The sequence below is a fragment of the Rattus norvegicus genome, chromosome 5, assembly GCF_036323735.1.
Source record: "Rattus norvegicus strain BN/NHsdMcwi chromosome 5, GRCr8, whole genome shotgun sequence".
Lineage (NCBI taxonomy): Eukaryota > Metazoa > Chordata > Mammalia > Rodentia > Muridae > Rattus > Rattus norvegicus.
In genome coordinates this window covers 143,625,115-143,645,634 of record NC_086023.1, presented here as the reverse complement: position 1 = coordinate 143,645,634, position 20,520 = coordinate 143,625,115, and the positions used below count along the sequence as shown (strand labels likewise).

Here is a 20,520-nt window from a genome sequence, read left to right as displayed (position 1 = left end):
ACTACCACACGTAGGCTATGCTTGCAATCGAGTAGTTGGTACAATATTATAGAACAGAGTCCAAAGAGTTTCAGACTTTTGTTCCCCTTTGGATCTAAATTTGTTTTCCAGAGTTTGGAATTGGCACGTGCCCCTTAGACTTCAGGATATGGAGACATATGTTTATTAATGAGCACTATGAAATTATAGTACTCATAAGGGTGATCAAATGAGGATCCCAGATACTGATGTTCCTAGCATCTCTGAGCCTTTATTCACATATGTTTCTGCAGAGTCATAAAAGACTCTGCAAATGCTTTGTACATTGTCTTTAGCCAAGAACCAATCCTAACCATACTCTCTTTGCTCTTTTTGTCCCCAAATGGCAAAAATCTTTCTAGTTACAAATAGAGTTGTTACAAATGTGTCATGATTAAGAGAACTTCGCAGAGTAAATGAACGCAAACCAACACGGTACAGTGCAGAATTACTGCACCAAAAGCACATAAAAGTTTGCTAGGGGCTTTGGGGATTTAGCTCAGTGGTAGAGCACTTGCCTAGCAGGTGCAAGGCCCTGGGTTCAGTCCCCAGCTCTGAAAAAAAAAAACAACCAAAAAACAAAAAAACCCAAAAACCTAAGTGTAATGGGCTTACAATGCCCAAAGACTGCTAGAATGACATTTGCCTAGGATAGGGACATTTTGTAGGGATGGATAAGATTCAGGAGTTTAGTGTAGTGGAGTTTCTCCTTCTGTAGACATCTGGTAGATGCTGGATAGAAAGGAATGCTTTCCTATCTGCTTCTATGCACATGTTGGACCCAGCGGCCACAGGCCTCATGGCTCTGGTACAAAGCTATTTGCCATGTCCCAGTGTTTGGTTCCTATTTAATTGTGGGGATGAACCAAACCCCAAATTACCAATTAGTGAGATCACTGGTAGGCTCCGAGCAAAGCTACAGTTAGAAACCTGCATCTATGTAAGGCTGAGGGGAAGGAGGAGAAAGTTAACTAGCTCTGAATGCCAAAGTCCTGTGCCCCTCATGCAGACTGCTGGGTGGGGAAGAAGCCCAGAGGAAAGGGGGAGAGCAGTCGCTCACCTGTGCCCTGGAGGCTGAGTTCTTTGATGTTGCAGACATATGGGTTTCCACAGGACGACTCGCACTGTACCTGGCACCAACAGAAAACAGTGCTGTTGCCCAGCCTTGGTCGCTGACTCCCTTCTAACTGGGGAGCACAATGGTTGGTATTCTGAGATATTAGATGGCATCCAGAAAGGTGCTGAGTTTAGAATACAACTAGTTGTGAAATGCTCACATTACCCCCCCTGAGAAAAGGCCCCAGAAGGAACAGTATGAGGACACAGATAGCGTTACAGGGAGGCTGTATGGCTCTGCATGGCAAAGGGACACTGGCTACTTCTCCTCCTCGGTTACTCAAGAGTATGTATCTTTTGCCTATGGAGGTGTCACCAGGGATCCTTAGTGCTTGAATGTCATGGCTCGATGTGCATTATGTTGGGGGAAATGACTCCAATGATCAACGGGTTTCATTTTCTCCCCAGTCAGGCTCTCATGTACTCTAGGCTGGCCTCAAACTCACTACGAAGCCCAGGATGACCTTGATGACCTTTTCATTCTCCTGTCTCCATATCGCAAGTGCTGGGGGTGCAGGCTTGCACCCCAGGACACCTTAGGTGGTGCTGGGGATGGAACTCAGGGTGTCATGGATGCTAAGCGAGCATCCTTGGTATAGTCAGTGGGGATTTCTCAGAGAACTTTTTTTTAAATGATGTGACCTCTGTGTACTCAAGTTCATTCAGTGGAGGTTTTACTCACATGTTAGTTCCCAGTTTCAAGACTCGGTCTCCATAAAGCTCAAAAGAACCTTCCTTGTGGGCAGCAACATAGTCCCCACCGTGCCGGAATTCCATCCTCTTCACCTCGTCACCTTTGTCATTGAACACTCTGAAATGCACAGTATGACAGGATAGGGACTTCTCTAAGCTGGGGCAGCCTCCAGGCCAACTTATCTTTTGCACACAGCAGGACAAAAGGGAATGTAATCCCTCCCCCCACCCCAGAGCTGGGGACTAAACCCAGGGCCTTCTACCACTGAGCCAAATCCCCAACCCGTAATCCTTCTTTTGAGAGAAAGGCGCTAGGTTGGAGGTGCAAGACCACAGGTCCCAGTGCCCCTGAAACCAACCAACCGAAAGATAAAGACAGGGCTGGAGAGATGGCTCAGCCGTTAAAGGCTAGGCTTGCAACCAGCAAGAGATAAAGATGATCTTGTCTGCCAGGCTGTGTGAACATGGCAGAGCTCACAGTGACCACTTAACTGATGAGGAAATGAACCTGGGAACTGGCTGACTTGCCCCAGCATCCTCCCTTCAAGAGGCAAAGCTGTGATTAGATTCTTGACCTCCATATAGCTGAGCTTTACCGAAGGAGGGACAAGCAAGCAGAGCCTGGGAGGCCTGGCAGTGCTGCAGTCTGTGGGGTGGGCACATGCTCTGCTCCTGGTACCCCGTGGGGTGGGCACATACTGTGTTCCTGGCACCGCAAACACTGCTAGCCAGTTATCACAAAGGACTTACCTAATGACTCCAGGAACTTCTATTCCCCAGGGAACAGGCCCCGACACTGGCAACACAAAGCGACCATTAGAATTCTGAACTTTGTCCTTTAGAAATGTGGACACCTAGAAAAAATATATATTTGATGTCATTTTTCTGGTATATTTTCATGGATACGAGTCTTCTGAGGACGAACCAGTAAGCAGTGGTTTGTGACACAGGTGCCAGGAACACAGCGTGTGCACACCCCACGGAGAGGGGGACATACCCAAGAGACTTGCAGGGTTAGAGTGCCTCATCCACATGACTTTATGTGTGTGTGTATACATGTGTATATGTATATATGCACGTGTATCTGTATATTCACTTACGTATACGTGTGTCTAAGTATATGTGCACACATGTATGTGGGTGCCTGTGGAGGCCAGAAGAAAGCACTGGGCCCCTGGAGCTGAGCCACTTCTCCAGCTCCATGCAATTGGGCCACTTTTGGACATCTCCAAGTGAACGTGCGTCCCTATCTTAAACCTGAGGAAATTTTATAAAAACAGGAACTGGGAATGCAAGTTATCACTAGACTACAACTTAGCATGTGTAAGGCCCTGGCATCAAGGACGGTGAGCAGGAAGAGTCTGCACATAGTATGTGCTCAGTAAATGGTTGCTAATTCTCTTTGCTAGACTGCTTGGAGGACGAGGGCAACAGCTTAGTTTAGAGCATCTGCTGAACATGACTGAACTCTGAGCCCACGCGCTAGAGCTGGAAATTAAAAAGAGGGCCTATTTGGACACAGGACACAAGCACACGTGTAAAAGCACCATGTGGTGGTCTGAATGAGAATGCACCTACATTCATATGTTTGAATACTTGGTCTCCAGTTGGAGGAACTTTTTGGAAAGAATTAGGAGGTGTGGCCTTGTTAGAGGAGGTGTGGTCTTGTTTGTTAGAGGAGGTGTGGCCTTGTTTGTTAGAGGAGGTGTGGCCTTGTTAGAGGAGGTGTGGCCTTGTTAGAGGAGGTGTGGCCTTGTTAGAGGAGTTGTGTCCCTGGGGGAAGCTTTGAGGTTTTAAAAGACTTGTGTGATTTCCTGTGGGCCTTGTGATCTTGCATCAAGATTTGAGCTCTCAGCTGTTCCTTTACTCTGCCATCACAGACCCTAGCCCCTTGAAACCAAAAGCCAAATTAAAGGCTTTTTTTTTTTCTGAAGCTGAGGACCGAACAAGCTTGCCTAGCAAGCGCTCTACCACTGAGCTAAATCCCCTACCCCTAAAGGGTTTCTTTATAAGAGTTGCCTTGGTCGGGGTTGGGGATTTAGCTCAGTGGTAGAGCACTTGCCTAGGAAGCGCAAGGCCCTGGGTTCGGTCCCCAGCTCCGAAAAAATGAACCAAAAAAAAAAAAAAAAGTTGCCTTGGTCAACAACAGCAATAGAAAAATCACTACAACACATTATAAAGCAAGACATTCCACATAGGGCTGGAGAGATGGCTCAGTGGTTAGGAGCACTGACTGTTCTTCCAGAGGTCCTGTGTTCAATTCCCAGCAACCACATGGTGGCTCACAACCATCTGCAATGAGATCTGATGCCCTCTTCTGGTGTCATGAAGACAGCTACAATGTACTAACATACATAAAATAAATTAATTAATTAATAAATAATTCTTTAGAAAAGAAAGACATTCCACATAGTGAACTTGAGGATAGAGGCTTACTGAAGAGAGCATTGACAGGTCAGGTATGTGGGGACTGGGATGATGTTTGAGCCAGAGGAAGCAGGCACTGTGCATGAAGCTTCAGAAGTGGAGATGTGCAGGCACAAGTCATGTTCTGAGGAGAAGTGGCAAACTGGCTTGGTCAGAGGTGGGTGAATGACCTTTTAAGGAACTCCTCACTTTCAGATCTTTTGCCTTTCCTAGCCCCATTCACCCTTTATAATTTCCAGTTTCAGTACCAGGCTAGCAATCTGAGCCACCGTCAGTCACCTTCCTTTATCTCCTTGGGTGCCCAGCTATGCCAGTGTAACGAGCTCTTTGTACCTGGCCTTCCTCTCCACCCCACCCGCTTCTCCTTACTGCTGACCACCATTGCCTGCTCTCCTTATCTGTTTTGACCCTACTCTCCATCCTAGTGATAAAGACACGCTCCTGGGCTCCTTAGCAACCACGTACTTTCCTTAAAATCCTTGGTTCCCCGGGCTGGGGATTTAGCTCAATGGTAGAGCGCTTACCTAGGAAGCGCAAGGCCCTGGGTTCGGTCCCCAACTCCGGAAAAAAAAAGAACCAAAAAAAAAAAAAAAAATCCTTGGTTCCCTGCTGCCTACCAGATCAAATCCAGCTGCAGGCCCATTTCTGACTCCTGCATTTCCTATATGCAAGTACCAAAACCTCCCCGCCAGCCCAGGCAGCCACTGAGCCAGTATCCTTTGCCCCCAACCCTTTTCTTCATGAGCCTGCTACAAATCTGCCTTGGGGTGGAGGGCAGAGAGAGAGAGAGAGAGAGAGAGAGAGAGAGAGAGAGAGAGAGAGAGAGAGAGAGGCAGAGAGAGGCAGAGAGAGACAGACAGACAGACAGACAGACTCTCAGTAGGTAAATTGCTGCCAGCTGTGTAAGCATGAAGACTCAGCTTCTCCCAGAGCCCATGTAAAAGCAGATGTGGTTGGTTTCACTGTGAGAGGAAGGGTGCTCAGAGTCAGTTCCACCTGCGACTGCTGCCAGAGGTCCCTGTCCTCCCAAGGAGACACTCAAGACAAACAGATGCTGACCAATGGCCTAAATTTATCATGCCTTTAAACCCAGAGGAAGACAGGCAGCTCCCTAGGGCTTGCTAGCTGGCCAGTTCAGTCTAATTGGCAAGCCCCAGGTCTCAGTGGGAATCCCTACTCAGAAAACAAGATGGACGTCTGGCTGTGGTGGAACATGCCTTTAATCCCAGTGTTTAGGAGGCTGGGGGTGGGGGATCTCTGTGAATTCCAGGCTTGAGTTTGATATGTAGCTCAAGAGAATTGTGGGGCGGGGATGGTTGTAACCAACTCCCCAGGAACCTAAACGGAACTGGTTTAAAGTCCAGATCCCCAGGAACAGGTCATGATGCCTCATGTGGTTCATGATAGAGAAAGCTTGGTACTAGACGATGTGCAGTTTTGTATTTGCTCTGGTTATTTAAAAAAGAAAGAAAGAGATCTCGGTGCAGGGCTGTGTTTTCTTGAGTTAGTTGGTTTTGCTAACAAATCTAAAAACTATCAAGACTATTTTGAAAACAGAGAATTTGTACAGGCAATCATAAATCACAGCTGAACAGAAACATTAGAGAGCAGACGTGGGAGCCAGCCCAGCTGTGCTGATCACTGGCAGAGGAATGGCAGGCGGTGACTCACCACCATTCCCTCAGCCCTCCCTCCCCTGGCTGGAGCTATAGCTAAGGGTGACCTTCAACTCCTGTCCCTCTGGCCTCTGCCTCCTGGGGGAGGGGTACGGTATGTGTATCTTAATGCTTCCTTGTATCTTGATGCTTCCTTGTCAGCCCATTTGGCAATTAAAGCCCAACATATTTAGTGGCATAATACAGTTCAGCGATTTTACTACAGAATTATGATTAGGCGTGCATTTTCATTACAATGAATTGTATCTCCTCAAAACTGAGAGATCAATATGGTTGCTAATATTACTATAATTCATAAGATATGCCTAAATGTATGCATGGTCCTGGTAACACCGCTGAGTGGAATTTTCAACATGTTCAAATTGATTTTTAATCTGCTACATAACTTGACCTCACTTGTACTTTCGTAATTTTATATTTCTAACCATAAACATTAGAGATCTTAGTCTAGATTCATATTGCTCTTGCTCCATCCATAGTAAATACAACGAAATTATTCATTAGCATTAAAGATAAAACTGGCATCAGAGTTGAAATCTATTTGTCATTCCTTCCCCTGGAAGGGAAATACACTCAGGCATGAACTGTACTCTAGTCCTCTTTTTGACTCGGTTCTCATGGCTGCGTAGCTATGAGGTCCGGAAGGGGATGGGGCCGTATCCCTCTGTCCTGTTTCTCCTCCACAATCCTGACTCCCAAGAGGTAGCACTGTGACCACATTCTTGCCAGTGTTCTACGCTTCTACAATGTAGAAGGAACATACACAATGGTTCCTCCTTCACTGGGTTCTTCCAGTGAACTCCAAATACACACTGTCATGTCCCCTTTGCAGGTGAAGATGCTCGGATTCAAGAGCACGGGCTCAGTGTGCAGCTGGTGCTGTCTAGCACTGGGGCCAGAGCCGGTGTTGCTGTAGACATCATCATTCCACCTCAGTTGACTCGGCTTTAGGAAGGGACAAAGCCCCATCTGGGAGAGTCGCCCAGACTCACACAAATTTAGAAGAGTAATTTTTTAAAGTTAGGGTAAAGAACTGTTTTGAGTAGGCATGGCACATGAGAGGGGGACATTTAGGGGACAACAGCCAGCAAGAACTGAATCCAAGGTAAGGGGATATAGCTCAGGGCCAGGGAACCTGTTTAGCATACACGGGGACTTGGTCAGGGTCCCAGAAACTGGAAAAAAAGTATGTAAACCCAAGGTAATGTGTCAGCAGCTTAGGGAGAAAAGAAGAACCACAGGCAGAGCAAACCCATACACTTTAGAAGCAACTGGACACACCAAGACTGGAAAATCACAGTGACACTGGTTCTGAGCCAAGGGAGTGGTGGGAAGGAAGTGTCCTCAACAGAAGCCACAGCTGGGAAACTTGACTCTCAGGCAAAGCTTAGTGGCAGGCATGGAATTATGGGCCCAATGGGTCTGGTCATATGGATATCAGCAAGCAGGTGGGTGGGTGAAGGCCAGGGAAGGGGAGCATCTCATGGAGCAGGAGAGAAGCATGTGACAGTGTCGGATGCTGGAAATTAGTGACACTAGTACCCGATAACACAGTTCTTCTGTAGAAGCAAAGGGTGAGCCTACATTTCAAAGAAGCTCAATGGAGCTGGGGGGAAAATGGTTTAAAATCTATCATGTGACCTCTTATAGACAGATTCAAAACATGATGAACATCACCAGCTGGGCAAAATCCTGTTCCTGGTCTGCTCAGATGACAGCCACAGGGTGGGGAGCACTTACTCGGATATGCAGGTCTTGGAAGAAGATAAGCAGTGTCTGCCGGATCAGCTGGAACTCCCCGGCAGAGAGACTCCCGTAGATCTGCGAGGCAAGGTGGGGGAAGCATTGTACTTTCCACTGTGGGCTGCATTGTGGGGACAGGCAGGGTTGGAGAGCTCAGGGTGGGACTCAGATAAGGGGGGACCTTGGCAGCAGGAGTGTCAGTATCCTCCCTCTCAAGTAGAACAGACTCTGCCACACCACCTTCCCCAGGGGCCTGGAGCATGTTTGCCACAACGGAGCAGACATGCACCTCAACACTCTTTCAGACGTGGGGGAAGGAAGTTCTTTGTTGCTGTTTTCCCACTACAAAGGCTACAAGCAGAGGGCATAGGTGATAACTGCCATTGTAGTTACAAAATAGGCAGCAGCTGTGGGATTTTAGAATGTTCTAAGAGAGTGACAAGCTTTGACCCTGCCATTATAATCATAGAATTTGCTGGGTCTCACAGTTGACTAAGAACAAGGGCTGTGGCAGGGAGATGGCAGGCTGGTGGGGGACTTACTTCTGTCAGCTGCCGGAAGGTCTCGTCCACCTGATGGATGATGGTTGGTGAGTCTTGGATGAAACCCTTGATGGAGTCTAAATGGTTGAAAGTGACCAGCAGCACGTCCTTGGGGCGTGGGCACAGCAGCACTTGATATTTGAAAGCCATGGTCATCAGGTCATAGAGCTGTCAACCCGCACACAGAATAGATGGGATCATAAAAGCAGACCAGAAGCTGAGCAGAGCCATGGAGTGGCCATGGAGCTCAGGAGACCACATGGGTTGTCACCCAAGCCAGAGTACTTCTGAGGATGTGCAGGGTGATGCTAGTAACTAAGCTAAGAAACAGGGGTAGCCAGAGGGTCCCTGGGCAAACCATGTTTTCTGGTCATCCTGTCTCCCTGATGGGACACACATGAAATCATGTCAGCTGCTGTGAGGTCTTGACTAAGCACTGGACTTGGGAGGATCTGGAATCCTGATCCCTATTCCTCTGCCTGCCCACTTGTTAGTGAGCAGGACGACTCAGGGATGAGATAACTTTTCCAAAGGAAACAACAGGAGGTAAGGGTTCACTCAGGCTTCTAGTACTAGAACACATATGTGTTGGTTCTGTGTACTCACTATCTAGTGCTAGTCCTCATGACTTTTTTTTAAAATTTTTTTTTAATTTATTATATATAAGAACACTGTAGCTGTCTTCAGACACACCAGACGAGGGCATCGGATCCCATTACAGATGGTTGTGAACCACCATGAGGTTGCTGGGAATTGAACTCAGGACCTCTGGAAGAGCAGTCGGTGCTCTTAACCACTGAGCCATCTCTCCAGCCCCATGACTTTTTATTCTAAAATGATCATGTAGTGGAGCAAGTTGAAAAATAATTAGCACTACTCAAGTCTAGCTTGATAATCGTCTGTAGTCCTAGAACTTGAGGACTGGGAATTGGCTTGGTTGGTAGAACGTTCCTAGCACATAGGAAGCTCTGAGTTGGACTCCTAGCACGTGGCCAGGCATGGTTGTGCAGGTCACCATTTGGGAGGTGGAGGCAGCAGGATCAGAAGTTCAAGCTCATCCTTAGCTTCATAGTGAGTTGGAGACTGACCTGGATACATAAGACCCTATCTAAAAGAGCAATCTCATTAGCTTAGGTTCTCCCCAATGTCCTCGATTTTTATGTGTGTGTGCCCGTGGAGGCGAGAGGCTAGCCTCCAGTGTCATCTAGGACTGCCATCTAGCTCTCTTGAGACAGGGTCTTTCATTGGCCTGGAGCTCACCAATTCAGCTAGGCTTGCTACCCAGCAAGCTCCAGACACCTTGCTGCCTTTGCCTCACCTCCTAATGCTAGGATTATGAGCACATGGTGTCATGCCTGCATTTGATTCTGAGGATCAAACACATGCTCTTGTGTCTGTGAGGCAAGCACTGTGACTGAGTCATCTCCCCAGCCCTGATGCCCCACTGTGCTGCAGGATCCCCTCCAGAACAATCGGTACGTTTGGCTGCAGGCTATACTGGCTTCCTCTTGGTTGGGATGGTTTGGCCGACTCTCCTCATGGGTCACATCAACATTTGTTTTTACATTTAGCTTTATTTATGCGTGCACATGTGTATGCATGAGTGTGTGTGCGTGTGGTTAAAATGGAAGCTGGAGGAGGGTTTCTGATATCCAGGAGCTGGAGTGACGGCCATTGTGAGCCATCCCACATGGGTGCTGAAAACAGAGCTCTGGTCCTTTGAAAAAGCAATGAGTGCACTGAGCCACCGATGGTTCCAAATACTGGTGCTCTGGTTTGCATTTTGCAGCATGCTGATGATATCTATGTATCTGAGACTTTTCTTATGGTTACACTGGGGCTATGGGTTTTGGGGAGGAAGACCACAGGTGATGTGCTATTTTCTTTACAGCATGCAGGAAGCAATGTCAGCATCCCCTGGGACCTCCGGCCACCTGCTGAGAAGTATCTGCACATGTGCTAATGTCTTCTCACTCAGCACACTCTGGCAAGAGGGCATTTCCTTCTGTCGTCAGCTTCTCCTTCCTGGAGGGCAGGTGTCTACAGAAATGACTCATAATTCTTCTGAACAGATTTGTATGTCCTCTGCCGCTCAGTTATGTGGCATGATTCTTTTTTTTTTTTTCTTTTTTTTTTTTTTTTTAGCTTACAAAGCAATTTATTAACAGAAAATAACTTGAGAAGTCCTGTTCACAGACGGCGACCCCGACGACCACCCTTCCTTCGAGTGCTGTCAGAGGGGATGGGGGTGACATCCTCAATCCGCCCAATCTTCATCCCAGAGCGAGCAAGAGCTCTGAGGGCTGACTGGGCTCCAGGTCCAGGGGTCTTGGTCCTGTTTCCTCCTGTGGCCCGGAGTTTGATATGCAGGGCAGTGATGCCCAGTTCCTTGCACCTCTGGGCCACATCCTGGGCAGCCAACATGGCTGCATACGGAGAGGACTCATCTCGGTCAGCCTTCACCTTCATTCCACCAGTTACTCGGCAGATGGTTTCCTTGCCAGAAAGATCAGTAACATGGACAAAGGTATCATTGAAGGATGCAAAGATGTGGCAGACACCAAATACATTCTCTCCTTCAGCCACCTGAGGTCCAAGGCTGATGACCTGTTCTTCCTTCTTTTCCTTCCCCTTGCGAGGTGCCATTTCTGAACGTCGTCTCCAGACTCCTCCACCGGAAAGAGGCATGATTCTTTTAAAAAGTCAAGAGTGCTCCAGGGGCTGCCCTGGTGGTTAGGAACACTTGGGGCTCTTGTGGAGGACCTAGGTTTGGTTCCCAGCACCGACAGGGTGGCTCACACCATCTTTAAGTCCAGCTCCAAGGGTTGTGACGCCCTCTTCTGGCCTCCACAGTCACTGCACACATGATGCACAGACATACATGCAAAACACTCGTACACATAAAACAAAAGAGTAAATAAAAAGAGTGCTCTAATAGTTTTTTTTTTTTTTCCGGAGCTGGGGATCGAACCCAGGGCCTTGCGCTTGCTAGGCAAGCGCTCTACCACTGAGCTAAATCCCCAACCCCATAGTTTGTTTTTCAAAGACATAGATATGTTCATATAAGTAAAGGCTGAATATTTGAAAATATAACTTAAAAATGTCTGGTTTTCTAATGGCAGAGCTGAGGTTTATTGTAATGAGGTAGTTTAAATTTTTCTTTTACATTATTACTATTATTATTATTATTATTATTATTATTATTATTATTATTTGGGTTTTTTTGAGACAAGTTTTCTCTGTGTACTCTCGGCTGTCCTGGAATTCACTCTGTAGACCAGGCTGGCCTCACACTCCCAGAGATCCACCTGCCTCTGCCTCCCAAGTGCTACGATCAAGGGTGTGGACAAGCACTGCCTAGCTAAAACCCAAGTATTAAGATATATTTATCGCTTATATTAATGGGTTTCACTGTGACATCTGCATATATGCGCATTGTGCTTTGGTCATACTAGTTTCCCTAACTGCCTTCTCTTACCGTCCTCCCAAGGGTAAAGCTTGGGGATGGGGGTAGAGTACTTGAACCCGGGTGGCACATGTCCATGCCTGTAAATAGGATGTGAGCAGCAGGGTTCCCTTTGGGCAGGAGAAACACAACAGAGAGGCGAGTACAGATGCCTCCTGAGATCCTGACAACTGACTGCAGCTCGTATTTACTCTTGCCTTTCTCCCAAGACACCATCGCATATGGAATCCAACTTGACCCCATCTAGGGGCATCCACAGTAAGTGCTCGAGCAGCAGCTGAGCTGACCAGGCGGCTGCCTGCTCACCTTATCCATGCTGGCCTGGTTCAGTCGCATGATGGAGGCATGAGCTAGGCGGTCGTACACAGTCCTCAAGGCCTTCTTGGAGTACAGCTCCTGGGGTTTGAACAGCTCCTCTGTGAACTTCCTGTTGAACATGGTTGAAATGATGTCGTTCAGAACTGTGGAGACAGGAGAGAATCCAGATGAGCCAGGATGGGACCGGAACAAGCCTTGTTTAGAAGTGCTTGTCTGTCTATGAGTGGGAGCTAGGCGTAGACAGAACTGAGGTACAGAATGCTTGCTGAAATCAACCTCTTGAAAGAAGCCCAGGTGTCTGTAGGAAGCAGGGCTCAGGAGTGCCGTGTGCAGACATCCAGGGCAATGTCCACAGTGACAATATTCAAGAAGATTGTGCTTTACATGTTACACCACACCACTTCACAGACTTCATCTACTTTGATAAGGAAAAGTCTTTCTTTAATAAAAAAAATAGTGCTGCTTTGCTGGGCGGTGGTGGCACACACCTTTAATCCCAGCTCTAGGGAGGCAAAGGCAGGTGGGTCTCTGAGTTTGAGGCCAGCCTGGTCTACAGAGTGAGTTTCAGGACAGCCAAGACTACTAAGAAACCCTGTCTCAGAAACAAAACAAACAAACAAACAAAAAACGAAAAAGAAAAAGAATGAGGGGCAGAGAGATGGCTCAGCTGCTAAGAGCACTCGTTGCTCTGGCAGAGGACTTGTACCCAGTTCCCAGCAACCGCATGGTGGTTCATTCCAGTTCTACAGAATCCGATGCCCTCTTCTGATCTCCGAGGGTGCCAGACATGCATGTGATATACATACAGACATATATGCTGGCAAACACTCATTAATATAAAGAAATCTAAAATTTTTCTATTAAAAATAAATAAAAAGACATAAACATAGAAAGATTATAAGTTAGAGCACATCCTTACAAAGAGAAACGGCACACACATTCTTAAAAAAGACTTTAGGCTGGCCTTCAGTCCTAGCCCTTGAGAGGCAGAGGCAGGTCTCTGTGAGGTTGAGGCCAGCCTGGTCTGTAGAGTGACTTTCAGGCCAGTCAGGGTTCCATGGTGAGACCCACATCTGAAAAGCCAAACCAAAACAAAAAAATAAATAAACGAATTTCATTACTAGTTTGTGTAGGAGTGTGTGGGAGTGTGGTACGGCATGTGCACGTGAGAGGACAACTTCATTGTGTGGTTTCTCTCCTTCCAACCTTTCTGGGGCTTGTGGGTATTGAACTCGGGCTGGCAGGCCTGCATGCACAGCAAGAATTTCATCCACTCAATCATCTTGCTGGCCCCTTTACAGCCTATATTCTACCTCATGATACGTCCATGTGTGTGCACAATGGGGGCTGTTTCTCTTTTAAGCAGTTTAAACCATTTTTCACTTCAAATTAAACTTCATGCATCAGACAAAAAATGGCGATTTACTTTTTGTAACAAACATTCCGTGAAAATGGACACGCTGTCCGCTGGTTAGCAACTACAGTGTCTTTAATGCTTCTATAAAACCTGCTGTTTGTTTTGCTCCATGTTAGCGTGTCCTAGTCCCTCTTTGATCTATGATACTGATTTCACAGCTCAGGAATAGATCCTCCTGTTGGGACTGTGAAACTTCCACCTGTTGGGAATTAAGGACTTGTGCAGACCACCATGGCCTCAGCTCTGCTCGAGTAGATATTTTGATGACTCAGCTAAGTACACTGGTGAAGGATGGGGTGGGGGTGGGGGTGAGCGCTGGTGTGAGAACAGCAGCAGGTACAGGTATGCATAGATTGTTCTCGATGTTTTTTATATTTTTACTGTGTGTCACTGGGGGGCATATGTGTATGTGTGTGGAGGTTGGAGGCCAAGTTGGTGACACTGCTTCTTTTCTGCTACCTCATGCCTATTGTAGTGGAGACTGAACTCAGGTGACAGGTTCGCTTGGCGGGTGCCTTTACTTGTTGAGCTATCTGCTGGCTAAGAGTAGTCTTTGAAATTTTTTTTAAAAATATGTGTCTGTGTGTTGTATGTACATGTGCCCTCAGAGGCTAGAGGCCAGAGGGACCCAACCCCCTGGAGATGGAGTTAAAGGTGCTTGTAGGCCACCTGACACGGGTGCTGGGAACTGAAGTCAGGTCCTCTGTGACAGGTCTCTGTGTATGCTTTAAGCACTGAGTCATATCTCTAGCCCTCCAGATCTCTCTCTCTCTCTCTCTCTCTCTCTCTCTCTCCCTCTCTCATTTTTTTTTTAAGATTTATTTATTACATATAAGTATACTGTAGCTGTCTTCAGCCACACCAGAAGAGGGCATCAGATCTCATTACAGATGGTTGTGAGCCACCATGTGGTTGCTTGGATTTGAACTCGGGACCTCTGGAAGAATAGTCAGTGCTCTTAACCTCTGAGCCATCTCTCCAGCTCCCCAGATTGTTCTTTTCTTTTTTTATTTCTTAAGGGATGGATTTCTTTTTTTTTTTAATTTTTTATTATATACTTCTTTACTTACATTGCAAAGGTTATTCCCCTTCCCGGTTTCCTGTCCATAAGCCCCCATTCCCCCCGTCCCCCTCCCCCATACGGGTATTCCCTCTATACATCCCCCTTATTGCCCTCCCCCATGTTCCCCTGCATTGGGGGGTCCAACTTGGCAAGACCAAGGGCTTTCCCTTCTTGAGTCTGGTGCCTTAGACCACTCGGCCACCCTGATACCCTCTCCAGATTATTCTTAAACCAGTTATTTTAGTGTAACAGGGAGAGTATATGGCTATCAAGCACATATATTCATAGACACCAGGGTTACTTTGTTATATAAAGTGAATTCTTTTTAAAAAGATTATTTTTAAAGATCTATTTGTATTATTTTAATTATGTGTGTGTTTGTGTGTGAGCATGTGTATGTGGTTCTAGTGAGTGTAGGTCCCCGACAGAAGCCAGATGAGCTGGGTCCGTTGGACCTGAGTTACAGGCAGTTGTGGTCTGCCTGACAGAGCTGCTGCAGACTGAACTCAGGACGTCTGCAAGAGCAGTACACACACGTGTTCTCAACCGCTGACCCATCTTTTCGGTCCTTTTCTGTCGCTGTCTTCAGACACCAGAAGAGGGCATCAGATCTCATTACAGATGGTTGTGAGCCACCATGTGGTTGCTGGGAATTGAACTCAGGACCTCTGGAAGAGTAGACAGTGCTCTTAACCACTGAGCCATCTCTCCAGCCCCCTATCTTTCAGTTTTAATCCTATGTTTTTATCTGTGTATGAGTGAACACAGGTGGCTGGAGAGGCCAAATAAGGGCTTTAAATCCCTGTAGCAAGGGTTGGAGAAGGCAGTGATACACATGGTATGGGTGCTGGGGACTCAGGTACTGTGTGGGGCGATGCATATTCTTAGTTGCTGAGCCATCCCCCAGCCTCTAAAATGAATTTTTTTTTTTTGGTTCTTTTTTTCGAAGCTGGGGACCGAACCCAGGGCCTTGTGCTTCCTAGGCAAGCGCTCTACCACTGAGCTAAATCCCCAAACCCCTAAAATGAATTCTTTTTTTTTTTTTTTTTTTTTTGGTTCTTTTTTTTCGGAGCTGGGGACCGAACCCAGGGCCTTGCGCTTCCTAGGCAAGCGCTCTAATCACTGAGCTAAATCCCCAACCCCCCTAAAATGAATTCTTAATACAAGTGCTTATTTCTCTGTCTCCTCCTTCTCCTCCTCCTCCTCCGCCTCTTTCCCTTCACCCTTTGTTTTGTTTTGTTGTTTTTAGGGACAGGGTTTCTCTATATAGCCTTGGCCATCCTGGAACTTGCTTGTAGACCAGGCTGGCCTTGAACTCAGAGATCTGCCTGCCTCTGCTTCCCAAGTGCTGGGATTAAATTAGCCGCCACTGCCTGGCATGAGTGGTTATTTCTGGAAGAAGCAAACTCTGCTTCTCTTTGCTGAGTGCAGTGGAAGTGCTAGGTGCCCGACTCTGGGAAAACTTTTAAAGAACGAAGGTAACAAAGAGCAGGGACTTTTTATTAGTAGTATTTTAAAGGCATTTGTAGAGGAAAGCGAAGTTGAGAGTTATTTATTTTTTAAAGACAGAGTCCCATGTAGTCCAGGCTGGTCTGGAACTAAGGCTTATAGCCAAGGATGGCCTTGAGCTTCTCCTGCTCCTTGCCAGCTCCTTCAGAGTGCAGGGACTGGAAGTGCACACAGCTACACTCAGCTGGCACTTGATAGACAAGTGCTCCAGACAGCAGGAGGGGTATATTTTCCTCTCATCTGTCTGTGGTGGTTTGAATAAGAATGGATCCAAAGCTCACGTGTTGGAATACTTGGTCCCTAGGTGGAACTGTTTGGGAAGGCTGAACAGGCGTGGCCTTACTGGAGGAGCTGTGCCACCCAGTACAGGCTTTGAAGTTTCAGAGGCCCACTTTATTCTGCCCCCACCTTGTTCTTCTTGATCAGGATGTAGGCCCTAGCTGTTCCTTCACTGGCCACTGCAGCCTCTGACTCTAAAGCCATAAGCCCGATTTCCGATTTAACACTTTCTTTTTATGTTGCCTTGGTCACAGTGCCTTACCACAGCAATGGAAATAAGATATAAATGCACACAGCTGATTCCTTATAGAATCACTAAACTCACGCTTGCCCTTTGGACTTTTCCCTCAATCGACTCTTTCCTGTTCCTCAGACTGACCCACAGCCAACGCAGGTGCCCTCACATCCACACTCCAGCACAGCATGACCAGATAACACTCCTTCGCAGTGATGCTCAGAGATACATGAATCCTTCTGGGTTTGCTTCAGACAGATAAAGCAAGGATCTGCAATAAATTGGGTTTTCTAACTTTTGTTCCTCACCCAGCCTTATATAAAGGACAGAATCTTCAAGGAACAGATACAAATGAAAAGCCACAGGGTCCCCAGAAAAGAAAAAGGAAAGAGTTGATGTAGGCTGGGGAGGAAGGAGTCACGGTAAACCATTCCTTGTGTGCTGCAATTGGGTTAAAGCTTACAAGGAGCGGAGTCATTTCTCTAGGGACTTTGAGCTCATTCAGGATCCAGGAGAATATCTTAGCCTCAAGTAAATTGGTTTGAAAAGAGACAAAACCCCAAGGCGATTGTTACTGACTTGGGCAAAGCAAAAAGAAAAATGAGGCTTTTCCCTGGGGACATGCAACAGCTATGCGTCACCATGGCTCCCATACCAGACCTAAGCAATGTTCGCCTGCTGAGAGCTGAGGGCACAGGTCTGTGGGCACAGCAGGGCACACATGAGCCCCCAGAGAAGAAATGGAAGTTTCCTGGCTGGGCCCTGCACCTTGTCTCCATTCATTCTCCTGAGAGTGTGGAGACAGACATCTTTCCCCCTGCAGTTGGCTTTGGGTAGCACTTGGCCCAGGCAGGAGTGCAGTATACCAGACCCCAAGATGAACGCCGCTGCACTGACACAGAGGAAGGAGCTACGCCCCGAGATGTGCACTGCACACGCTTCCCATCTGTGTAGCAGGTTTCCTCAGACACCTGGGCTGCCTTTGTTACCAGGCACTTGGATTTCCTTGTCTTTTTTAAAATGCGAAAATGAGGAAATTCGACTTGGTAACAGAAAATGGATTTATTTATAGTTTGCCTACACCGGGGAGAAAAGTCTACTTTCCCTAGTCTCCTCTGCAACATCACAGTTTTATACAAGAGAAGAAACCAAGGCTATGGTGTTCATTGGATAATTTAGCTGTGAGGTAAATGGCCAGAACTGTATGAGCTCTCCTATAACGCAAGTCCCTCCTTCAGTTGATGCCAGGGCTGTACAGCCTTTCTCCTCTGCACAGATCGGGACTTTGGGAAATCTGAGTACTTTGGAGTCCACTGTCAATGTCGGCAGTCTGACAGCTGAAGGGAGGGGCACATGCGTCTACAGCTAGAACTCTCTTCCCCTGCCGGGACCAGGCTTCCAACCTGGCATTGGTTTTTGGCACTCAAATGAGCTTTGCCTTCTTTCTGTGAGGCGGAATGAAAGGGGAGTCAGATTTGGTCAGGAAAAGGATGAAGACAGGAGGGGAGGGGTCTTTCATGGGGACATCAGAAGGGCTGGTGACTGGGCACTCATCGGACAGAAGATGAACACTTATTTTAAATAAGCCCCAGCGAACCAATCACACACATGAGGAGCCCTCGAGACCCAGACCTGAGATTCTGCCAGGCCTCAAAGGATGAGGCAAAAATTGCTCAAGAAAAGTGTCAGAAGAGGGCTGAGAAACAATAAAGGCAGCCCAGCACGTCATTGGGCTTCTCTGAGCCTAGGCTGATGAAATAATTATCTTGATGGAAGTAATTCAGCTCCTATCAGTTACCCCTGCTCCAAAGCCAGTCGTTTGTGGAATTACACACGATGGAGCCAAGATTACACGAGAGAAGCCAGGGAATGTTCTGCCCGGTTACAATGCTTTGAATCTCTACCCTGTTCTAAGACACTGGGCTTAGAACTCTACACGAATTTCCTCACTTGAGGCCCAAGGCGACTTTGAATTAACCTCATCCCCACATTCCACTGAAGAGGGAGATTTCATCTGGGAGAGTTTAAAAGCCAAGCTGCTAATGATGGAGCTGAAATTAGAAAGGGCTCTGTCTCACTTTATCATCATTATTTTTTAAAGCATTATTTATCTGAGACAGAGTTATGTAGCCCTGGCTAATCTGGAACTCACTATGTAGACCAGGTTGGTTTTGAACCCTAAGACATCTGCCTGCCTCTGCCTCCCTAGTTTTAGGGTTAAAGGAATGAACCAAGGGCTGGAGAGATGCTTCAGAGGGTAAGAGCACTGGCTGTTTTGGCAGAGGACAAGGGTTGGGTAATCAGCACTTACATGGTGGCTCACAGCCATCTGTTACTCTAGTTCCCAAGGATCAAATTCCCTCTTTTGACCTCTGTGGGCACCAGGCATGAATATGGTACACATTCTTGCAGGAAAACCACTCAGACTCATAAAAATAGATCTCTAAAGTGCACTACCACAGCCAGCCTAATTATTTCTAATTGTGTGTGAGTGTGTGTGTGTGTATGTGAGTGTGTGTGAGTGTGTGAGTGTGTATGTGAGTGTGTGAGTTTGTGTGTGTGTATGTGAGTGTGTGTGTATGTGTGAGTGTGTGTGTGTGTGTGTGTGTGTGTGTGTGTGTGTGTCTCCCACCAAGTGGGGTCCAGAGATCAAACCCAGGTTGTCAGGTTTGGTAGCAAGAGCCTTTACCTACTCAATCTACTAGTGGCTCCTATTTTCCTTCAGGGACAGCATCTCACTATGTAGCTGTGATTGGCCTGGAACTATGTAGACCAGGTGGCTTCAAACCCACAGAGATCTGTCTGCCTCTGCCTCCTAAGTGGTAAGATAAAGAAAGGTGTGTGCTACCACACACACACACACACACACACACACACACACACACACGAATATGATACACACATATGAATTCAGAATATCGTAATCTATTAGCATATCATACTTAAATCCATTTATCAAAATTTGCTAAATAGATATTTCACCCTATTTGTCTCTGCTTATCGTGTTCCAAATTCTTCATTTCCTATCCTGGTGTTGTTTGTTTTAAGCTGATTTTATAATTGCTTTTTGTTTTCCACAATATCACATTCTAAGTAAATGCCATTACAATTAGGAGAGTATTTACAAAGTCAAAAACCACCTGCCACGATAATGTCAAATTTATGTAATTATACTAAAAACTTTCTTTCATTAATAAAATAAATTACATAAAACAAACCTACACCTTTAAATTCAAAATCGAAGATACTGAAATGCTTTCAGTGGGCCTTTCATATTTTAAATATACATACATTTTATTCACAAAACCCCAAAAAATTTAGTATATATTAACTAGGCACAATAATGAATTTTGTTATGTTATTTTCACACATGTACATAATGCACCATGATCATATTTGGCCTCATTATGTTTCATGTATTATAAGTATACATAACTGGCATATCTTGTGTGATAAGAGAATTTAAAACACTGAGGTTGGCCATGACAGGTGTGAACCGTTCCCAGGCACCTCGGACACACAGAGACTGAGAGAAGCATAAATCTTGTTGTGAGCAAACCTCCACCTTTCTAGGTGTGCAGCTGGTTGTGGGTGAGGGGCAATCAGACTTAACGTAAGGCAACAGTGCATGCATGGTCCCATGCCTTCTGCCCACACTCCTGGCAGCCATGCAGCCACATGCTTTCATCCTCCTCAGTTGCTCAACAGGCAACTCTGTGCTAAGGGGGACAGCTCGGGAGGGCCACTCAGACCGCAGCCAAATATTCCGTTACGTCATAGCATAAGACCTGTTTTAGGACTACCGCAGTACTGAGGAGTGGAGCTTCTGCCCCAGCTGTCCCTGAAAGCTTGGAACAGCACCAGCACCATAAAGAGGATGGTGGTGGGGTTGGGGTGGAGGTTAGTGGGGAGCCCTTCAGATGCAGTGTGGCTGGCCCCTCTGCCAGAGCCTGCTGCGATTCTGTCTTACACAACGTGTTTATTCCTTTGGAGTAAAGCATTCCAAAGGGAACTCAAT

The 20,520-nt window shown here is 46.7% G+C and overlaps 1 protein-coding gene and 1 pseudogene across 3 annotated transcripts in view; both read right to left on the bottom strand.

The window, feature by feature from the left end:
* Oscp1 (organic solute carrier partner 1) overlaps positions 1-20,520 on the bottom strand; it is a 31,580-nt gene that overhangs the window by 4,131 nt on the left and 6,929 nt on the right. For both annotated transcript variants that reach the window (XM_017593508.3, NM_001029923.1), the window contains 6 exons: positions 11,988-12,142; positions 8,216-8,383; positions 7,671-7,751; positions 2,578-2,681; positions 1,817-1,945; positions 1,079-1,148 (listed from right to left, as the gene is read on the bottom strand). In XM_017593508.3, coding sequence (XP_017448997.1) covers positions 1,079-1,148; positions 1,817-1,945; positions 2,578-2,681; positions 7,671-7,751; positions 8,216-8,383; positions 11,988-12,142 — 707 coding nt within the window. The remainder of the gene's footprint in view (positions 1-1,078; positions 1,149-1,816; positions 1,946-2,577; positions 2,682-7,670; positions 7,752-8,215; positions 8,384-11,987; positions 12,143-20,520) is intronic.
* On the bottom strand, positions 10,342-10,917 carry Rps14-ps7 (ribosomal protein S14, pseudogene 7; annotated as a pseudogene). The gene has a single exon (NR_176836.1). The product of NR_176836.1 is annotated as a ribosomal protein S14, pseudogene 7 (transcript).